The sequence below is a fragment of the Panthera leo genome, chromosome B4 (genome assembly GCF_018350215.1).
Source record: "Panthera leo isolate Ple1 chromosome B4, P.leo_Ple1_pat1.1, whole genome shotgun sequence".
Lineage (NCBI taxonomy): Eukaryota > Metazoa > Chordata > Mammalia > Carnivora > Felidae > Panthera > Panthera leo.
Genome location: NC_056685.1, coordinates 25,115,422 through 25,135,704, shown reverse-complemented (window position 1 = coordinate 25,135,704; position 20,283 = coordinate 25,115,422). Strand labels below are relative to the sequence as shown.

The 20,283-nt window shown below is 38.8% G+C and overlaps 1 protein-coding gene across 6 annotated transcripts in view; it reads left to right on the top strand.

Moving 5' to 3' along the window:
• The window catches only part of ODAD2 (outer dynein arm docking complex subunit 2), a 201,735-nt gene extending 198,918 nt beyond the window's left edge, over positions 1-2,817 (top strand). For 3 of the 6 annotated variants that reach the window (XM_042945195.1, XM_042945196.1, XM_042945197.1), the window contains exon 21: positions 2,443-2,817. In XM_042945195.1, the coding sequence (XP_042801129.1) occupies positions 2,443-2,616 (174 nt within the window). In that variant the 3' untranslated portion in view covers positions 2,617-2,817. The remainder of the gene's footprint in view (positions 1-2,442) is intronic. The other 3 variants (XM_042945201.1, XM_042945200.1, XM_042945199.1) reach the window with 1 other exon arrangement.
• The last annotated feature ends 17,466 nt before the right edge of the window (positions 2,818-20,283 follow it).

The following is a 20,283-nucleotide window of genomic DNA, read 5'->3' as shown; positions in this document are numbered from 1 at the left end:
ATGAGAAAGTAGTGCTAAGATGAAGAGATTTAGAATGTGGGTAGATGATCTTAGCTGTGGAATAACATGATCAGTCATATTTTAGATGTTTTTATTTTAAGATGAAAACAAAACTTTCAGGTGGAAATTTAAATTATAATTTATAATTATAAAATTAGAGCTTGAGGCCAGACCTAAGAATATAGAAATTATTAGCATAGAAGTAATAGCAGTTCAACTAAAATAACACAAGAAGAATATTGCTGACATGGTAAGAAGACAGAGAGAGAAACTGAGCCATGTCCTCATTCTTTTTCATACTGTTCTTCTTTTGAAGCCTCAAGACCCACATCAAATTGCATGAAATGTCTGTGGGCTTTTCTATTTTTTTTTCACTGAATAATAGATGATAGATGGGTGATAGAAAAATGACAGATAGGTTTTCTCATTTATGTTTCCATAAAATTGTTTCTTCAATTAAATGCTTCAAATTCACATATAATATTTTTGCACACATACCTCTCTGATTTTACGTTAAACCCCATAGAGTAAATCTTGAGATTTTACTATAATTTCAGATTAACCTGCCACAGACCTGCCACAGTTTGTGGAGTCCCTGTAGTATTGTTACATCTTTAAGCAGTAGATAATAAAGCCATCAATTCATTTGGGAGACATCCACATTACACCCTAAAATCATATGTACATATATATTAAAGTACGTTAATAATGCAGTATCAATTTTTACTTCCTTACATTTCCACCTAGGAAAAACAGTTGAAAATCTTCCATCTGCAAATCTGGTAATTTGTGTGCACTACCTTACACAGAAATTGCAGAAATGCTTAACTTCCGTTGCAAATAAAAACTAAAACAATAGCTTTTCTTGGGCATTGTAAGCTAAACTGAATCCTAAGTAAGGTGTTTATTAAGCAAAACATTTAAATAAGAATAATAATAATGCAGGAATGATAGGTATAATTATATTCTTATAGAATGTATTTAAATAATAAATCTATAGTTAGTGTGTACTTGATTTTTCAATGATAAATACAGAAAATGGGAAAAAAAATTAAAAGGGTATGCAAAAAGGAATTAGCCAAATGGTTGCATGAAGGACCCAGGTCCTTTCCATCTCTCTGCTCTTACATCCCTTTGTTGGTTTTTAGGCTTGTAACAAGACGGTAGCAGCAGTTCTGGGTACCATACTAGAAACAGCAAAATCCAGGTGGGAAAAAGAGACCATGGCTCTTGCTCAGAAGAAGAAAATTTTCCCAAAGCCTCCCCCCATTTACCTGCACACTTCATTTTGGCCAGCACTGGATCTCATGCCCTATAATCAATCAACTGAAAAACAGAACGTACTCACCCTTAGACCAATCAAGCCTTCACCTGAGACACTTAGCTGTGTGAGACAGAGGTGGCTATCTGAACAAACTGAGGTTCTATTGGAAGAAGGATAAATGGATTCTGGCTGGACAACCAGTGATGATCACAACACCAGATACATAATGACCAAAGAAAAGCTAATATATACTAAACAGATCTAAGGGGGGAAAAAAGCATTATTAAGGATCAAGAGCTACTTAATGATAAATTCACCAGGAAAACCTAATTATCCTGATTCTGTATCCACCTAAAAATACATGCAACAAAAAATAAGCAGAAAAACAGGGGGGCAAGAGGACAGTGGAGTGGGTAACAATTTACAATTATAGATCAGAGTGGAAAAATGTTAACATACCTTTCTCAAAGACAGTTTAAGTAGATCAAAATGAAGTAGAAATTGAGACAATCTGAGCACAGACTTATTAAGCCTGACATAACTGATATATATGTGTTATATATGTATGCTGTATATGTATAGGATCCTACAAATAAATATTTTATAAACATATTAATTTCAAGCACACATTGAACATTTTCAAAAGCTGATCAATACTTGACCGCAAAGCACAGCTCAACAAAAAGCACTGCAATAAAATTACAAATGCAATCAGTAGCTAAAGAGAGCCAAGAAATCGATAAATTCAGAAATTTTAAAACCCACTTCTAAATAATTCATGGGTTAAAAAGAAATCATATTGAAAATTACCAAATAGAACTGATTGGCAATGTAAACCCGACATATTAAAAACACACAGGATTATTTGCAGGGAAAATTCTTTCTGAGCAAACTGGAGCTAATCTTTTTCCTACAGCATATTTCCATCCAAAATGCTGACAGTGATAGAAAAATTTAGGAAAACATCTTACTTCTTCCATATACATTGGAAAGATTGCTCTTTGTTCTTTCTTTCCCTGAGTGTTTTCATGAAGTGTTTTCATGGACCAGAGTCCATATGCTGTTCATTTTCTCTTTATTAAGCATTTTTGTGGCAATTTTATACAATAGCCAGTTCGGTAATGGTCAGCCTTTCTGCACTGCCACCTCACAGAGGAATGTTTTCCTTATTCTATCAGGTGGCTATCAGAAGAGTCTCCTACTCCCCTCTGGGCCCCTCCACGAAGAAATCTAAATTGCCCAAGTATTGCCTTATGTCCTCATGGACTCTTACAACTCTGCACGTTGGTAACCTCCTCTGCCTAGAACATCCGCATGTGAATTTAAAAATCTACAGACAGAAGAGACATTAGTTCAAAGCCATGCAACATTTCCCTTCCAACAGTAACTCGAAAAGAACTGCATGATCAACCTGATACAACTAAGGAGGAAGAAAGAAATTAGCACTTCAGTACCTGCTCTACATACCGAGAGGGTTTGCAGAGAGGTTTTCACTTGACACGTCAAATGGGTATGGTAATGAACCCAAATAAGGGAGATGAACAGAATGATTTCCGCTTGCAGGTATATTATAAAAATAATTCATTATTATTTTTACTTAACATTGATTTGTTCTCATGGGTATCTAAAAAATGCACAAGTATTTTTATGGATCATCTGTTATGGTAAAGAATGATTTTGCACATGGTGGCATTAAGGAAAACCTAGTTTCCTCTAACTCCATTCTAAGATCACAAATGTTGGCACGCTTAACCGAAAAAAGGATAGACTTCCCTAAGCATGTTTCATGATAATAGCTTTCATTTTATTTTGGTTGGCTAGATGTATATTGCCTCTCCAAGTCCTCAATTATATAACCTGGGATTTCCACATTGTTTTTGACAGAAAAGTAGAACAAAAATAAGTTATGCAGACAAAATTTGAAACACATGATATGGAATTGAAAGGACTTAGTGATGAAAAAGTTGTCTGAGTTAGTGGTAATCAAATCTTGAAATAGATTTCTTCTTAAACAAGCAAACAGTTCAAAGTATTTGGCTATGCCTCACTGTTTTTTCAAGCTTGAAGAGATTATACTGCCCCACTTCTCAACTATGGTATATTTACAGCTGGACTTTGAAAGTGATGCAGTAAACACTAACCTCTTATTCCAATCTTGAGTTATATTCTCCATTAAGCAGTCACTGTAAGGCTCTGGCTGCAGTATCACAGAGAGCAAGCAAGACTTTTTACAACTGAGGAAAAATAACAAGGTTTTGAAAACCATGGGCTGTTGCAATAGATGTTCTGCTTTTGTCATTCCAAAAGGATTAAGCTGTTTTATTTTTTTAGGTTTATTTATTTATTTTGAGAGAGACAGAGACAGCATGAATGGGGGAGGGGCAGAGAGCGGGAGACAGATTCCCAAGCAGGCTCTGTACCTTCAGCCCAGAGCCCGATGTGGGGCTTGAACCCACAAAACCGTGAGATCGGGACCTGAGCTGAAACGAAGAGTCAGAAGCTTAACTGACTGAGCCACTCAGGTGCCCCAAGGATTAAGCTGTTTTAATCTTTTAATGGTATAAAGCCAGGTTATATTAAACTCTGATTCCATATCTATTATCCAATATGTGATAGGCTCTTAATCTATTTGGGGTTATGAATGCTTGTGTGTGTCTGTTGAAAGCTATAGGTCTGGGTCATCAAAATTGTGACTGTCATCTCAGTGAGTGAACTCACAGACTCGTAAGTTCCCTCATAGACCCCAGTTAAGAGTCTCAACTCTAAGGAATTTGAAAGTGTGAACTCTGAAGAAAAGTAGTTTTTCTTCAACTTTTGGAACACAAGATCCTCTGATTGGACACTGGATGTACATAGGGACCATCCATATTAGGTAATTTTAAAAAAAGGATTCATGAGAATATTAAAGAGAAAATATGTAATTGTTAGAAAGATTTTAACATTTGCAATCTTTTTGCCAAAAATCTACATCAATCACAAAAATGGATAGCTAAAGTGTTAGATTAGGCCCCATGTTCAAACGGTTTTATTTTTAATTGTTTAATCTACTAGATAAGAAAATTCTAACCACAATTGTAGGTCATCAGAACTGGCAGAAAATGTTTTATTGGCTCTGACAAATGGTTCTGGATATTTGGATTGAAACTATGGAGAAACTTCCAATTGAGGACTACTTTCAGCATTCTGTCAAAGACTAAATCAAGGAACATACCACACTCAAAAGCTGGACCGTTGTGTGCTTTGAATTGGAAGTTAGGGGCAAATGGTTTCCATTCTTTGGTTCCATTTGACTCTGGAAAGCATTCCCACTTCTGTTATAGCATATATATGTGGTTTTCTAATGTACCCAATATGATGTCATTATTTTTTTTCCCCTAAAGACGGAAGAAAATGGAGCATGTGGTATTTGAAAGGAGTTATACACACAGTGATAGAGCTGTTTGCACCACAGTTTGATTTTTGTAAGAAATTCTCTTTTCTTCTCTTCAACATTAAAAAATTATTTTTGGCTCTGAAGTGATAGGATCAGGCCATTAACAAAACCCACTCTACTGCATACATGCTACTTTGGCAAACCTCTTGAAATCACGGAAATGATCTTTATGGACATTTTTAAGAGAAATTGAAATACATACTATGACATTTCTTTTAATAGGCCCCACGCCTAGTGAAGGGGGGAGACTCACTGAATGTGGGGCCTGAACTCACAACCCTGAGATCAAGACCTGAGCTGACACCAAGAGTCAGGTGCCCAACTGACTGAGCCACCCAAAGACACCCATAATATAACGTTTCTTATTGAAGTTGAGGGCCTTCCTCTCACTTTAAACACGTGAGATAAAACTGAATATCATACATGTTCATTGTTCACTGAGCACACTGGATACAACTCATTACCAATGGTTCCAATTCAGTTATGTTCCCATTTTCCACTATTACCCCAATATTTTAATCAAGAATAGAAAGCATATTCATGGCCACTATATCAGATAGGACATAGATACTGCTTCAGGCTAAACCCAAATACAGAATCTGAAACAAGAGAGAAGCTTATTTTTCTCTACCACACAAATATCCAAGCTGGTACCAAGGGTGTGTCCCATAAAATCAGCAGATGGCCATTCTCCTCTCTTGGCAGAGTGTTGTTCTGGAGTGTTGCCCTTACCTACATAATCTAAGAGAGCCTATTAGATCCATAATTAGCCATGGCAAGGGATTAAAGGGAAGGGCAGAGTGCAAATTAAAAGCTACCAATATGCCTGTACATGTATCCCATCCAATAGAGTATAGTCATGTGACCACACTTAGCTTCAAGAGAGGCTAGGGACTGTCACCTTTATGCTGGGTAGCCACGTGCCCAGCTAAAATAGTCTAATACCATAAAAAGAGGAGGGGGGGTGGACACTGAGTATAAATAGTAGCCTCTGTCAGAGTTACTACTCGGTGAATCAGGCATTCTGGGTTTGACTTTCAGTCAAAACTTTTTTTTCCCCCAAGCAGCACCTTTCTTGCATACAAAGCTTGTGCTCCATCAACTTAACTTTTCCATAACCCAACTTTTTTCCTGGTCTTCATCATGCGAGCTTTCACAATTATTAACTAAACCAAAAAAATTAAAGGATTTCAGTGATCAACAGAATTAAAAAAAAAAATTGAGGGGCGCCTGGGTGGCGCAGTCGGTTGAGCGTCCGACTTCAGCCAGGTCACGATCTCGCGGTCTGTGAGTTCGAGCCCCGCGTCGGGCTCTGGGCTGATGGCTCGGAGCCTGGAGCCTGTTTCCGATTCTGTGTCTCCCTCTCTCTCTGCCCCTCCCCCGTTCATGCTCTGTCTCTCTCTGTCCCAAAAATAAATAAAAAATGTTGAAAAAAAAATTAAAAAAAAAAAAAAATTGAGCACTTTCTCCTAATCCTTTCACAGCACATATTGTTTGAACAGGTTACTATTAAGCATACAAATAATTTAATACAATTGTAAGGCAAAAGATCTACGGGCACACATACACAAATAGGGAGTTTTATTTAGGTCCATCTCACATTGGGAATTTGTCGGTTCTAGTAGCAAGGACTTCCAACGGATGATGCCAGCTTTCAGCACAAGTTGTCTAGAGTCCACATTTGGGAACAGACTTAGGGTTATGTGTCAGAGGGTTTTTCTTATTGCAAACAATAGAAATTGACTCTGGCTAGCTTAAAGGGGAAAGAAATGAATGTATCATAGTGAAATGGGGGTTACTCATAGAAAAGAAGAGAAAGAGAAGGACCAGGTCTCATGAAAGACAGAAGTCAAGTCAGGGCAGTCCTGGGTACTAATGGAAAGACCCTCCAAGACACCCTTCCATAGTGAATCAGCTTTGCCATGTTCTGTCTTTGGTCACTGTGCTCTGGATTCCAACTCTGGGAGAAGATTCTGAAGCTTTGTGTTATGGGCTAATTGTGCCCTTGCCCCAAATTCAGATGTTGAAATCCTAACTCCCAAAACATCAGAAGTTCTGAGAAAATATATAATGACCTAAATATCATACAGAGCTGCTCAACGGTATAAAATAGAATCAATTACATTATAATAGTAATTAAAACAACTATTATCATTATTATAGACAACCTTTATTGAGTACTACCATGTGCCAAGCACTGTGAGGGACGCTTTTCTGCATTATATTATTTAATGCACCCAACAACCTCATGAGCAAGTGACCATTACTGTCCCCATTTTTAAAATGATGAACCTAAAATTAGTAAGTGACAAAACCAGATTTTGAATCCAAGTCTATCAGAATTTAGAGCTAGGATTCTTATCCTAGCAAGTAACATTACCACTCAAAGTATTCAAACAGCAGCTCAACCTGCTGTGGAAGCAGAAGTCATAACTACCGTCTTCCAAACCCATAATCTCCGTTGAAGCTCTTGATTTCTAGAGGTGCTAGACTTTCCTGTGTTTCAGTTCTTGTTAGCATATGCTTAGGGGAAGCAGAGACTAAAGGGCTCAGGCAGCAATGGTTAACGAAAAGCTTTAGAAAGTTAAGAGATTGTTAAACTTTGTGCTACACTGAATAAGAAAGGTAGAAATTGTTAGATGAGAACACATGCTGACAGCAGAAAGAAATTAAAGAATCAATCCCAGTTACAATTGCACCAAAAACAAGATACCTAGGAAGAAACTTAATCAAAGAAGTGAAATAAAGACCTTTACTCTGAAACTGTAAAACACTGATGAAAGAAATTCAAGATGATGCAAAGAAATGGAAAGACATTCCATGTTTATGGGTTGGAAGAACAAATATTGTTAAAATGTCTATACTACCAAAGTAATCTACACATTTAATGCAATCCCTATCAAAATATCAACAACATTTTTCACAGAATTAAAACAAACAGTCCTAAAATCTGTATGGAACCACAAAAGACCCCTGAATAGCCAAAGCAACTTTGGAAAGAAAACCAAGCTGGAGGCATCACAATTCTAGACTTCAAGTTACATTACAAAGCTATAATCATCAAGACAGTATGGTACCGGCACAAGAATAGACACACAGGGGACGCCTCAGTGGCTCAGTTGGTGAAGAGTCTGACTCTTGGTTTTGGCTCAGGTCATGATCTCACAATTCACAGGTTCAGGCCCCATGTTGGGCTCTGCACTGATGGCATGGAGCCTGCTTGGGATTCTCTTTCTCCCTCCCTCCCTCTCTCTCTCTCCCTGTCAAAATAAATAAATAAATGCAAAACAAAATAGACACATAGGTCAATAGAACAGAATAGAAAACCCAGAAATGAACCCATAACTATATGGTCAATTAAACTTTGGCAAAGCAAGAAACAATATACAATGGGAAAAAGAGTGTCTTGGGAGCCTGGGTGGTTCAGTTGGTTAAGCGTCCAACTTTGCCTCAGGTCATGATCTCACAGTTACTGAGTTTGAGCCCTGAGTCAGGCTCTGTGCTAACAGCTCGGAGCCTGGAGCCTGCTTCAAATTCTGTGTCTCCCTCTCTCTGCCCCTCTCCCACTTACATTCTGTGTCTCTCTCAAAAAAAAAAATAAATAAACATTAAAAAAAAAGAGAAAAAAAGGGTCTCTTCAACAAATGTTGCTAGGAAAACTGACAGCCACATGCAAAAGAATGAAACTGAACCACTTTCTTACACCATACACAAATATAAACTCAAAATAGATTAAAGACCTAAATATGAGACAAAACTATTAAAATCCTAGAGGAGAACACAGGCAGTAACATCTTTGATAGCGGCCATAGCAACTTCTTTCTAGATATGTCTCCTGAGCAAGGGAAACAAAAGCAAAAATAAACTATTGTGACTTTATCAAAATAAAACCTTCTGCACAGCGAAAGAAACAGTCAACAAAACTAAAAGGCAACCTACAGAATAGGAGAAGATATTTTCAAATGACATATTTGATACAGGGTTAGTTTCCAAAATATAAAAAGAACTTCTGGAACTCAACACTCCAAAAAGGAATAATCCAATTAACAAATTGGCAGGTACACACACACAGTGGAATATTACTTAGCCAAAAAAAAGAATGAAATCTTGCCATTTGCAATGATGCGGATGGAGCTAGAGAGTATTATGCTAAGCGAAATAAGTTTGTCAGAGAAAGACATGGAATTCACTCATACGTGGAAATTAAGAAATGAAACAAATGAACAAAAGGGAAAAAATAGAGAGAGAGAGGCAAACCAAGAAATAGACTCTTAACTATATAGAGAACAAACTAATGGTTACCAGGGGGAGGTGGGGGGGGTGGGTGAAATAGATAGTGGGCATTAAGGAATGTACTGGTCATGAGCACCGAGTGATGTATGGAAGTGCTGAATCACTATATCGTACACCTGAAATTAATTACACTGTATGTTAACTAACTGGAATTTAGATAAAAACTTAAAAAAAAAACACACATACTGACAATGTATTCATAAGATAGTGAACTCCTAACCTATGCTGGAAGAAAAGGCCTTCCAGTAAGTGTCTGTATATTTCATGTTTTACAACCATTCTGTTCTGTACCTCATCATTATAGAATTGACCAAACGCTACCTTTTTTGTAAGAAGCCTATTTTTTTAGGTCAGACTGAAATGGTTAGCATTATCTCCCATATAATGTAATCGCTCCTCTTAGGGAAACATCTGCCAGCCAGGGCCATACATTAGAAAGCCGGGAGAGCTGCTAAACAACGTATAAACTTGGGCCTCATTCCCGGAAATGGCAATGCCATTGGTCTGGGATGAGGCCTGGGCATGGGTATTTTTGGAACTCTCCCCCAGTGCCTCTACTATGCAGCCAGGGTTGAGAACCACTGCCTCGTTACTGTATCACCTAACTCCACTTCAAACTATTAGTGGAACTCCACTTTTCTTTAAGACACTTACCTAAATTTATTTAAGTCAGAAAAGCATCAAACTCTCTTTCTGGCTTCTATCCCTCCTAATAAAAGTTCTGACGGTATTAAAAAATCCATCCAGTCAAACAAGGTGGGTATAAGACTTTTTCCTCATTCACTATCAACAAGGCAGGAGATTCCTTGTATAGTTGCAAAATTTGAACAAATGGTGTCTTTATCTTTTTGTTCTAAACTGTTCTACATTTACAGTCTGCTTAATTAAAAAAAATGTTATATACGTGAAGGGAAGTTGCTTAGAAATAGGACTTGAGTAATGTGTCCTTATCTATTGTGACAATAATAATGCAAAACAGTCACAGACCCTCACTGGCAGAGAATTTTGTGTTCATTACTCATGCATCTGGGGTGACTTGAGGATTGGCTTAGCAGTTCTGCCGATCTCCACTGGACCAGTTCACACAGCTGGGGGTCAGCTGGCCATTACCTGATCCAGGTGACTAGGCATGACCAGGGTCATTTCTCACATCCTCCAGTAGGCCAGCCCAAAGATATTCTCAAGGTGATGTCCAAGGTGTCAGCCACAGATGCCGTTTTCCAAGACTTCACTTGTGTCAGGTCAGCTAACATCCCAGTAGCCAAAGCAAGTCAGCTGGCTGAGCCCAGTGTTGAGGGATAGGCCGTCACTCCATTCACTTGCAATGAGATGGCCAAGGGTGTGAATACAGGCAAGGGAGAAGGAACTGGAGCCATCACTGTAATTCTACAATTATTGGAAAAACAAATCCAATAATATCAAGCCCTGAAATGGCGTACTGAGAACTAAAGAAAGATGTTAAAATGATGAAATAAAACACTGGAAAAACAGAATTTTTAAGCAGAAATGGGAGACTAATGGTGTAACTCTGTCGGCTTTCAATCTGCTAAATGCCAGAGAATATGAAGGAAGGAATTGGCTCCTAATTGCTACTGTTTTTCTCCAATCTAATAGATGACTGTTAAAATCTATGGACAAATTATAATGTCTTCAAGAAAACTTGAAGGAAAAAAACATGTCACTGTGAGTATACTTCAAACTAAGCAGTTAAACTGCATCATAAAATATCGATGAAGTCACCGAAATTATCAGAGAATAAATATGTTTTCGTCAACTGCTAAGAAATATATTAATTAGGTACAACAAGCTATATTCTTAAATCTCTTAATAATTTGAAAATCAACTTTGAGATGCTATTCTATCAAATTTCATATTATTTGTTTATTTGATGTTAAGCAATGAAACAGATGTTTGGCAGAACATTATTAAAATAGGGAGCCTGGAAACTTCCAATAGCTCTACAGCACAGTTCCCTTGGTTTTCTCAATTCCAATTAGGTGTTCCTTTAAATGATTTCATTTATATACAAATCAAAATAAAAGTGGTTCCTAGACCTTTTAACATTCCCAAATTGCCTGGCTCTTGATCTGAAAAGGCAGATACAGTTTTTTAAACTTTACAAAAATGCCTTAAACTGACTGCATGATATTTAATGAAATTATCACATTATTTTCAAGATTTGGAATACAGAAGATGAATTTGTGTATGAATGCTAAAATGGCTTTCTCTCTGGATCACATGAATTACAGAAACAAAAGGACTCATTAGTAATCACCTCCACATAAGACACAGAAAAATAGAAATCTGGTAAGATTTTAAAATTTCGCGAAGCTAAGATAACAAGAAATTATAAAGTATGCATGTTTTTTAAATGTTTAGCTATCATTTCTTCTACATTAAGGAGTACTTTTCCATAAATGTGGTGTTTTTATGTGGTATTGGAACATCAATATATTTTTTAGACAAGAATATTTTTGTACTTGAAGGAAACTTAGGGGTCACCTTATTTATCCCCTCAATTTACAGAACTGGGAAGTAATCCTCAAATAAGTTGAAGTGATTTGCCCAAAATCATGCAGCAATTTAGCCATCATCATGATAATATCTATTACTTATGTAGTTTACAAAGGATTTTACATTCACAATGTCCATTAATTTTAATAACAGCTTTTTTAAAGTATGTAGTACAGTTTTCATCATCTTTGTTTTGTTTTGTTTTGTTTTTTTAGATGAGTAAAGCAAGGCACGGAGAGATTAAATAACTTATCCAACATCACAAAACTATATAAAGGTACACAACTATTTCACTATATCTCTGTGTATCCTTATAGCATCAAAGTAGCCCAGCTGGCAATACAAGCTAAAACCACAGCGGGATGCACCACACACCTATTGGAATCAGAATGTCTGAACACCAAAAAAAACTGACCATATCAAGTGTTGGTGATGATGTGGAGGAAATGGAGCTCTCACACCCTGCTGGTAGGATGTGACATCCACTTTGGATAATAGTTTGGCAATTTCTTTAGAAATTAAGCATATACCTACCATACGACCCAGACTTTTTACTCCTTGGTATTTACCCTAAAGAAGAGAAAGCCTATGTCCACGCAAAGCCTTGTACACAAATGTTCACAGCAACTCTTTGCTAATGGCCTCAAACTGGAAACACAACAATATAGATGACTCTCAAAATAGTTACGCTGATTGAAAGAAGCCAGACACATACAAAAAAAGAGTATGTAATTTATGATTTCATTTATTTGAAACACTACAAAAATTCAAACTAATCTTCAGTGACAAAAAGCAGAATGGGGAGTGGGAGTGTTGGAAGGATCTGGAAAGAAAACAAGGGCCAAGAGGAAACTTAGACATGATGGAAAAATTCTTTATCTTGATTGTGCTTGATGGTTTCATGGGCGTATACACATGTCAAATTTATCAAATTGTGCAGTTTAAACTCTGCAGTATACCATATGTTTCAGTATGTATGTCTACCTCGATAAAAAATAGTGACCCAGCTGAAGTTCAAGATTCTGAAAAATCTACTTAATTATACTCAAGCTGTTAGATCACACTGATCCAACATGCATCTTTCTACTTTTTTCATTGAAATAAACACTAGTAATCAAAAAGTACACAGATACACAAAACAAAATAACAACAGCATTGTCACGATAGCATCTATGCCTTTTAAGGCAGTTGAAATTATATTTATGCTCTTTCTAACTCATACCACTGTAAATTCTAACAACAAGAAGTTAGTTATGTGTTCTATTCATTTGTTTTGTTTAAATAAGAGCAAAAATTCAATCAGAGAGGCACAGTTAACCCTTGCTGGTGCAAATGCAAATTAGAACAACCTTTTGGGGACACAATTAGGCATAGATGTTTCAAGGAACTTAAAAACCAGCTTATTTCTTTGGTCAGATAATTACGTATCTGGCAGTTTAACCTAAGAAAATAATCTCAAAACAAAAAGATTTACGCAAAAATTGCTCCTCCAAGCATTATTTATAATAGCCAAAAATGGAAACAAATGTAATGTCCAAAAATAAGGGAATTCTGGAATAAGTCATGTTACATTCACTCCATGGGCTATTAAATAGCAAATAAATAATTTATAATAATTTCTAGAGAATCACCCGAAGACTTTCCTGAAAAAAAAAAAAGAAGCCAAATCACAAAATGTCCCTCCCCTTAAAACTAATAAAATGAGCAAAAATAGGTTAAAAACATAAGAAAAAAACAACATTCAGAGAGAAGGCTAACTTCTTATAATAAATGTTTACTTGAAAAGTGGCATTCAAGGCAAGAAAGAGACCAATATATTATGTCATTTGGATGAGCTCCTAACTCTCCATTCTAGAACAGTGGGAAGTGAGAGGGAGGAAGAAGGTGAGTACATGAAATCCTAAATGGTCTTGTGACTCCTACTCAGTTTGGAGGGAGGCTTATTTGGGACAGCAGGAAGCAGCATAGAGCATGAAAAGCAGCAAACTCTTGTAGAAGAGAGAAGCCTTTTCCCCAAGCTGGTGTGTTACCAGTAACAAGGAAGTGTGGCTTGCCATTCCTGTTTTTCTTGACTAGAAGACATGGAGAACACTGCAGAGCAGTCCCTCATGAGGTGCAGAAAATAGCTCAATGATAAACAAGGATTTGCCACAACAGAAAGCAAAGGAGAAAGAAGGCAAGTCCACTGTTAGAGAGAGAACATGGGGCAGAGAGCTCTAAGGGGATTCCCACTGTTCCATCCCACCCACACCCGCACCTAAGAATGCCTGCATCAAAACCCTTGGGATTCCGCCCCTCCCCCCGCAAACCCATGAGACATAGCAGCATTATTCGTAATAGCCAAAAAGTAGAAACAACCTAAATGTTTATTAACTGATGATGTAAAATGTGGCCTATCCATACAACAGAATAAACAAACAACTTGAATGAAGAAAATGCAGTATATACAGTGGAATGTTATTCAACCTTAAAAAAGAGGGAAATCCCATAATATCTGACAACATGGATGAAACTTGAGGACATGATGCTAAGTTCCCAGTCATGGGACAAATACTGCATGATTTTACTTCTATGAAGAATCTAATATAACAGAACTCATAGAAGCAAAGAATAGAATAGTGGATGTCAGGGACTGGGAGAGGGGAAACAGGGAGCTACTAATCAATGTGTGTAATTTTCAATTGTGCAAGATGAGTAAGTTCTAGAGATCTGCTGTTCAATATCGTGCCTGTAGACAATACCATACTGTACACTCAAAATTTTGTTAAGAATGTAGCTTTCATAATTGAGTGTTCTTACTATAGTTTTTTAAAAGTACATGGATGAACCTTGGAAACATCATGCTAAGTGACAACAGGTCACATACCACACGATTTCGTGGATATGCAATGTCCTGAACAGGCAAATCCATGGAAAATAGACTGGCAATTTCCAGAAACTAGGAAGGTGGAGGGGGGAAAGGACAATGGATTGCTAATGGGGAGAGGGTCCCTTCCTAGGGTAACAAAAATAGGGATGATGTTTGCACACTACTGAAAATATATAAAAACACTGAGTGCACTTTAAAATGAAAAATTTTATGGTATGTGAATTTTTTAATGTTTATTTATTTTGAGAGAAAAAGAGAGAAGAGAGAGAGAGAGAGAGAGAGAGAGAGCAAGTGGGGGAGGGCCAGAGAGAGAGGAGAGAGAATCCCAAGCAGTCTCTGCACTATCAGCACAGAGCCACAGGTGGGGCTTGAACTCAGGAACCATGAGATCATGACCTGAGCCGAAACCAAGAATCCGACACTTAACTGGGCCACCAAGGCACCCCTATGGTATGTAAATTTTATCTTAATAAAACTACTATAAAATAATGGGGCGCCTGGGGTGGCTCCATCAGTTAAGCATCCGACTTTGGCTCAGGTCATGATCTCACAGTTTGTGGGTTCGAGCCCCGTGTCGGGCTCTGTGCTGACAGCTCGGAGCCTGGAGCCTGTTTCAGATTCTGTGTCTCCCTCTCTCTCTGCCCCTTCCCTGCTCACGCTGTGTCTCTGTCTCAAAAAATAAACATTAAGAAAAATTTTTTTTTTTTTAAAAGAAGAAGAAGAAGCCAGAGAAGTGTGTGTGCAGCTTCTCTGGAGAGCCAGGGGAAGGGAAGGAAGTAACTCTTAGTTGAAGTGCTACAGCCGGAGTTTGGGAAAGGATTTGAAGCTTAAGGAAATTACCTAAGGGAGTAAGAAATGCCACTGCCTAGACGGAATTAATTCCATTACAAGGCTTTATATCACATTACAGAAGAAAGATCAGGACTCATTCACTAAAGATCAAAACCCAGGTACTCACTGAGTTTTCTCTCTTCATCCAGAATCCCAGGCTTCCAAAAGCATTCAGAACATCAGCAACCAGCCCTAGATATTCTGAGGTTTCACAGAAATGAGAAGGGAATTAAGATGACTCACTAAATTCAGATGAGAGACAACACCTTAGTAGAGCTGCCTTACGGTAACAAAATGACTTATCGAATATATATAAATACACTAGAGCAAAGATAATAATGGGAAAGATCACAGAAAGATAAACAGTGAGCAACCCTCACTCAGAGAAAGCACAATCCAAGGACTGGTAGAAAATCCCATGAAAACAGAAAAATGATATGCTATAAAAAACATGAAAGGCCATAATCAGATTCTTTTTTTTTTTTTTTTTAATTTTTTTTTAACGTTTATTTATTTTTGAGACAGAGAGAGACAGAGCATGAACGGGGGAGGGTCAGAGAGAGGGAGACACAGAATCTGAAACAGGCTCCAGGCTCTGAGCTGTCAGCACAGTGCCCGACGTGGGGCTTGAACTCACGGACCGCGAGATCATGACCTGAGCTGAAGTCAGCTGCTTAACTGACTGAGCCACCCAGGCGCCCCCATAATCAGATTCTTAATAAGATTTTAGAATCATGAAAATTATCACTTAAAAAATAAGACCACTGGGGCACCTGGGTGGCTCAGTCGGTTAAACCTTAACTTTGGCTCACGTGATGGTCTCATGGTTCGTGGGTTTGAGCCCCGCGTCAGGCTCTGTGCTGACAGGCCTGGAGCCTGCTTCCCATTCTATGTCTCCCTCGCTCTCTGCCCCTCCCCCGCTCACACTGTCTTTCTGTCAAAAATAAACATTTAAAAAATGGTTTTAATTAATTAATTAATTAATTAATAAGACTACCATTACAAAGCAAGCCATAACACTAAAAGAGACCTCTGGTATAATACTAAATCAAAAAGATCTACTAGTATATATAATATATGATTACAAATATTTAATAGGATTACAAGAAAATACCCAGGTCTGATAAAGGTAATTGTTTTGAGATATTTGGGCAATGGATCGTCTTCCCTTCCTTTCATGTTTTTACATTTTCTAAGTTTTCTTTTTTTATGTAATGTTTATTTATTTTAGAGAGACAGAGCACAAGTGGGGAAGGGGCAAAGAGAGAGGGAGACAGAGGATCCGAAGCAGGCTCTGCACTACAGCAGCAAGCCCGTTGCAGGGCTCAAACCCACAAACCATGAGATCATGACCTGAGCCTAAATCAAGAGTCAGCCGCTTAACCGACTGAGCCACCCAGGCGCCCCCATTTTCCTTTCCAAGCAAGGACATGTATGGAACTAGAGAGTATAATGCTAAGTAAGATAAGTCAGTCAGAGAAAGACAAATACCATATGACATTAGAAATAAATGAACAAAGGGGGAAAAAGAGAGAGACAGATCAAGAAATAATTATACTCATTTTCCAAGTTTTCTACAGTATGCATATGTTTTTTTATAATGTACATCTTAAAAGATAATGGTTTCTAAATGCCACAGTTGTGGACATGCTTGTGTGGGGGTCAAGTTCTATGTGCACAGTAAACAGCAGCAATGGACCTGAAGTCTAAATAGCAGGCTTGCTATAACAAGGTTTGTTATCCTTCTCCCAAAATCCCACTGGAATTTCCAAGGAGATAAAGAGTAAAAGGAATAAGCTCATAAAGTGCTAGAAACCAAGGACTAGCATCATCAGGAAAGCAGCTTTGTGAAGGGTTTCTGGAGCACATGAAGCAAATTAGTTCAAATTTATGAAGAAACCAGAGCTGAGTGCCCGTAAGTCCAAGCACATACAGGAGACTGCCAGAGAAGCATGTGACCATCTTCCCATCTAGAACACTCTCAGCCACCTCAGGTAGAGTCCGTAAACCCATGGAGCCAAAGGGAGTCACACACTTGTAGAGGGATGCCTACTTAAAACTTTACAGACATACTAGACTTAGTGCTCCACAGAAACTGTGGCATTTTCACCAGAATAAAGCCCGAAAAACCGTTCTCCAAAGACAGCAGAGGGACTATACCGGGGGATCCTGGTGGAGCCAGAGGTTAAATATGATTATTAGAAAAAGAAAAAGCAGTGGTAGAAAACACCACTCAGTTAGGAAAGACAAATTTTCAGACTAAAAGATACTCCTGGGCCAAAAACAAACAAACAAAAAGCTGAGCGAAGATAGCAAAAAGAGAGACAGCTAGACACTGCATACTTTTCAGAGAATAGAAAACGAAGAAAGGCTGCCCGGATCATTTTATGAGGGTAGCATATCTTTAATAACCAGAACTAGACAAGATAATAGAAGAATAAAGAAGGAATCCATCTCGGGGTGCCTGGGTGGCTCGGTTAGTTGAGCATCCAACTCTTGATTTTGGCTCAGGTCATGATCTCCCAGTTCCTGAGTTTGAGCTCCACATTGACCTCTGCACTGACAGTGTGGAGCTCGCTTGGGACTCTCTCTGTCTCCCTCTCTCTGCCCCTCCCCTGCTCATGCTCTCTCTCTCTCTCTCTCTGTCAAAAATAAACTTTTTAAAAAATTAAAATTTAATTAAAAATTAAAAATTAAATTAAAATAAACTTTTTTAAAAGTTTATTTAGTTTTGGGGCGCCTGGGTGGCTCAGTCGGCTGAGCGTCCAACTTCAGGTCAGGTCATGATCTCACAGTCTGTGAGTTCGAGCCCCGCGTCGGGCTCTGTGCTGACAGCTCAGAGCCTGGAGCCTGCTTCGGATTCTATGTCTCCCTCTCTCTTTGCTCCTCCCCCACTAGCGATCTGTCTCTCTCTGTCTCAAAAATAAAAACATTAAAAAAAATTTTTTTTAAAGTTTATTTATTTTTGACAGAGAGAGAGAGAGAGAGAGAGAGAGAGAGAGAAAGAGCATGAGCAGCGGAGGGCCAGAGAGAGAGGGAGACACAGAATTCGAAGCAGGCTCCAGGCTCTGAGCTGTCAGCACAGAGCCCGACGCAGGGCTCGAACTCACAGACCATGAGATCATGACCTGAGCGGAACTCATCGGTCAACCGACTGAGCCACCCAGGCGCCCCAAAAATAAATAAACTTTAAAAAAATGAAAAAAAGAAGAAATCCATCTCATCTTTGAACACAGATGCAAAATCAAAAGACCAAATGTACAAAAAATAATAATATAGAATGACTGTAAAGATTTATCGTACTGGGGTGCCTGGGTGGCTCAGTCGGTTGTGTGTCTAACTCTTGATTTCGGCTTAGGTCATGCTCCCAGGGTCATGGGATCAACACCTGCCTTGGGCTCCATGCTGAGGGTGGAGCCTGCTTGAGATTCTGTCTCTCCCTCTGTCCCTCTCCCCCACTTATGCTCTCTCTCTCCAAAAATAAAATAAGTCTTAAAAAGAATTATCCTACTAATAATACGGTGTTGCAGCATTAGAAAAATCTAAGAATACAATCCAATATATTAAAAGATTAAAAGAGAGGGGCACCTGGGTGGCTCAGTCAGTTAAGCGTCTGACTTGATTTTGGCTCAGGTCATGATCTCACTGCTCATGAGTTCTCACTGCTCATGACTGCATCAGTCTCTACACTCTCAGTGTGGAGCCTGCTTCAGATTCCCTCTCTCTCCCTTTCTCTCTGCGCCTCCTTTGCTCACACACTCTATCAAAATAAATGAATACACTTAAAAAAAGATTAAAGAGAAAAATGTTACATTTATCTCGATAATGGCAATGAGATTTGATAAAATTCAAGTGTACAGAATTCATTTTTTGAAGTTTATTTATTTTGAGTGAGAGAGAGAGAGAGAGAGAGAGCAGAAGGGGCAAAGAGAGAATCCCAAGCAGGCACCATGCTGTCAGCGCAGAGCCCGACCGGAGGGGTCGATCTCACAAACAGTGACATGATGACCTGAACCGAAACCAAGAGTCAAACACTTAACAGACTGAGCCCCCGGGCACCCCTCAAGTGTACACAATTAAAAAACACAAAACAAAACAAAATAAAACAAAAACTAGCAAACCAAGAGCGTAAGGTAGAAAGAATAATCAGTTGTCTCCTCAGCTGCCACCCTCATTTCTTCCCTCCTTAACGAACCTCTACCCTTATTCACTCTTCTCCAACGGCAATTGTGATGGTTTTGAAATATGTCCACAAATTTTTTGATACTCATTTCTACAAGAGGTAGCGACTCACTTCCGATGAATGAATGAAGTGGAAGTGACCGTGTATGACTTAAGGCACCAGGTCACTAAAGGCAGTGCAGCTTCCCACTGTCTCTCGTGGTGTTTGCCCCAAGGGAAGTTAGCTGCTGAGTCAAGAGCAGCCCCGAGAAAGGCTCACGTGGCATGGAACTCAAGACCTCAGCCAACACCTCAGCTGAAGCCAGTTGGGAACCGAGCTCCCCTCACCCCCAACAGCCATGCTGCTGAGCCACTCTGGAAGCAGAGCTTCCGGTCTGCGTCAAGCCTTCAGATTATTGCCACTGGGTCTGCCAACGTCACCGGAACCTCATTAAAGACTTTCAGCTGCCACCACCACCCTGCTCAGCCGTTCCCAGATTCCAACTCTCATAAACTGTGTGACATAATAAATGTTTGTTGTTTTAAGCTGCTAAATTCAGGGGCTAATATGTTACCCAGCAAGACAGAACTAGAGCAACAAATCTTGCAGGAAGGGTAGACTTCTCCCCAGGCCAGAGGGTAAGTCTCCACTGAAGCAAGCTAATCATGGTGATCTCACTGTTTAGGACTCCGTTTTGAACATTAGTGTAAGTGTGCTTTAGATGGCTGGCAAGGTCTCCTCACTTTGACATAGTCACACATATTACCATTTCTGCCTCAGAACATTGTTGCCTGAGTGTGACACCCAGAACTGTGGCAGCAATTTCAAGGTCATGAGAAAAACCAGGAATTCCTACATGTCTGTAAGAACACAGATAGTGTACTGAACACCAGAGTGAAAAGATGAAGGGACCCATG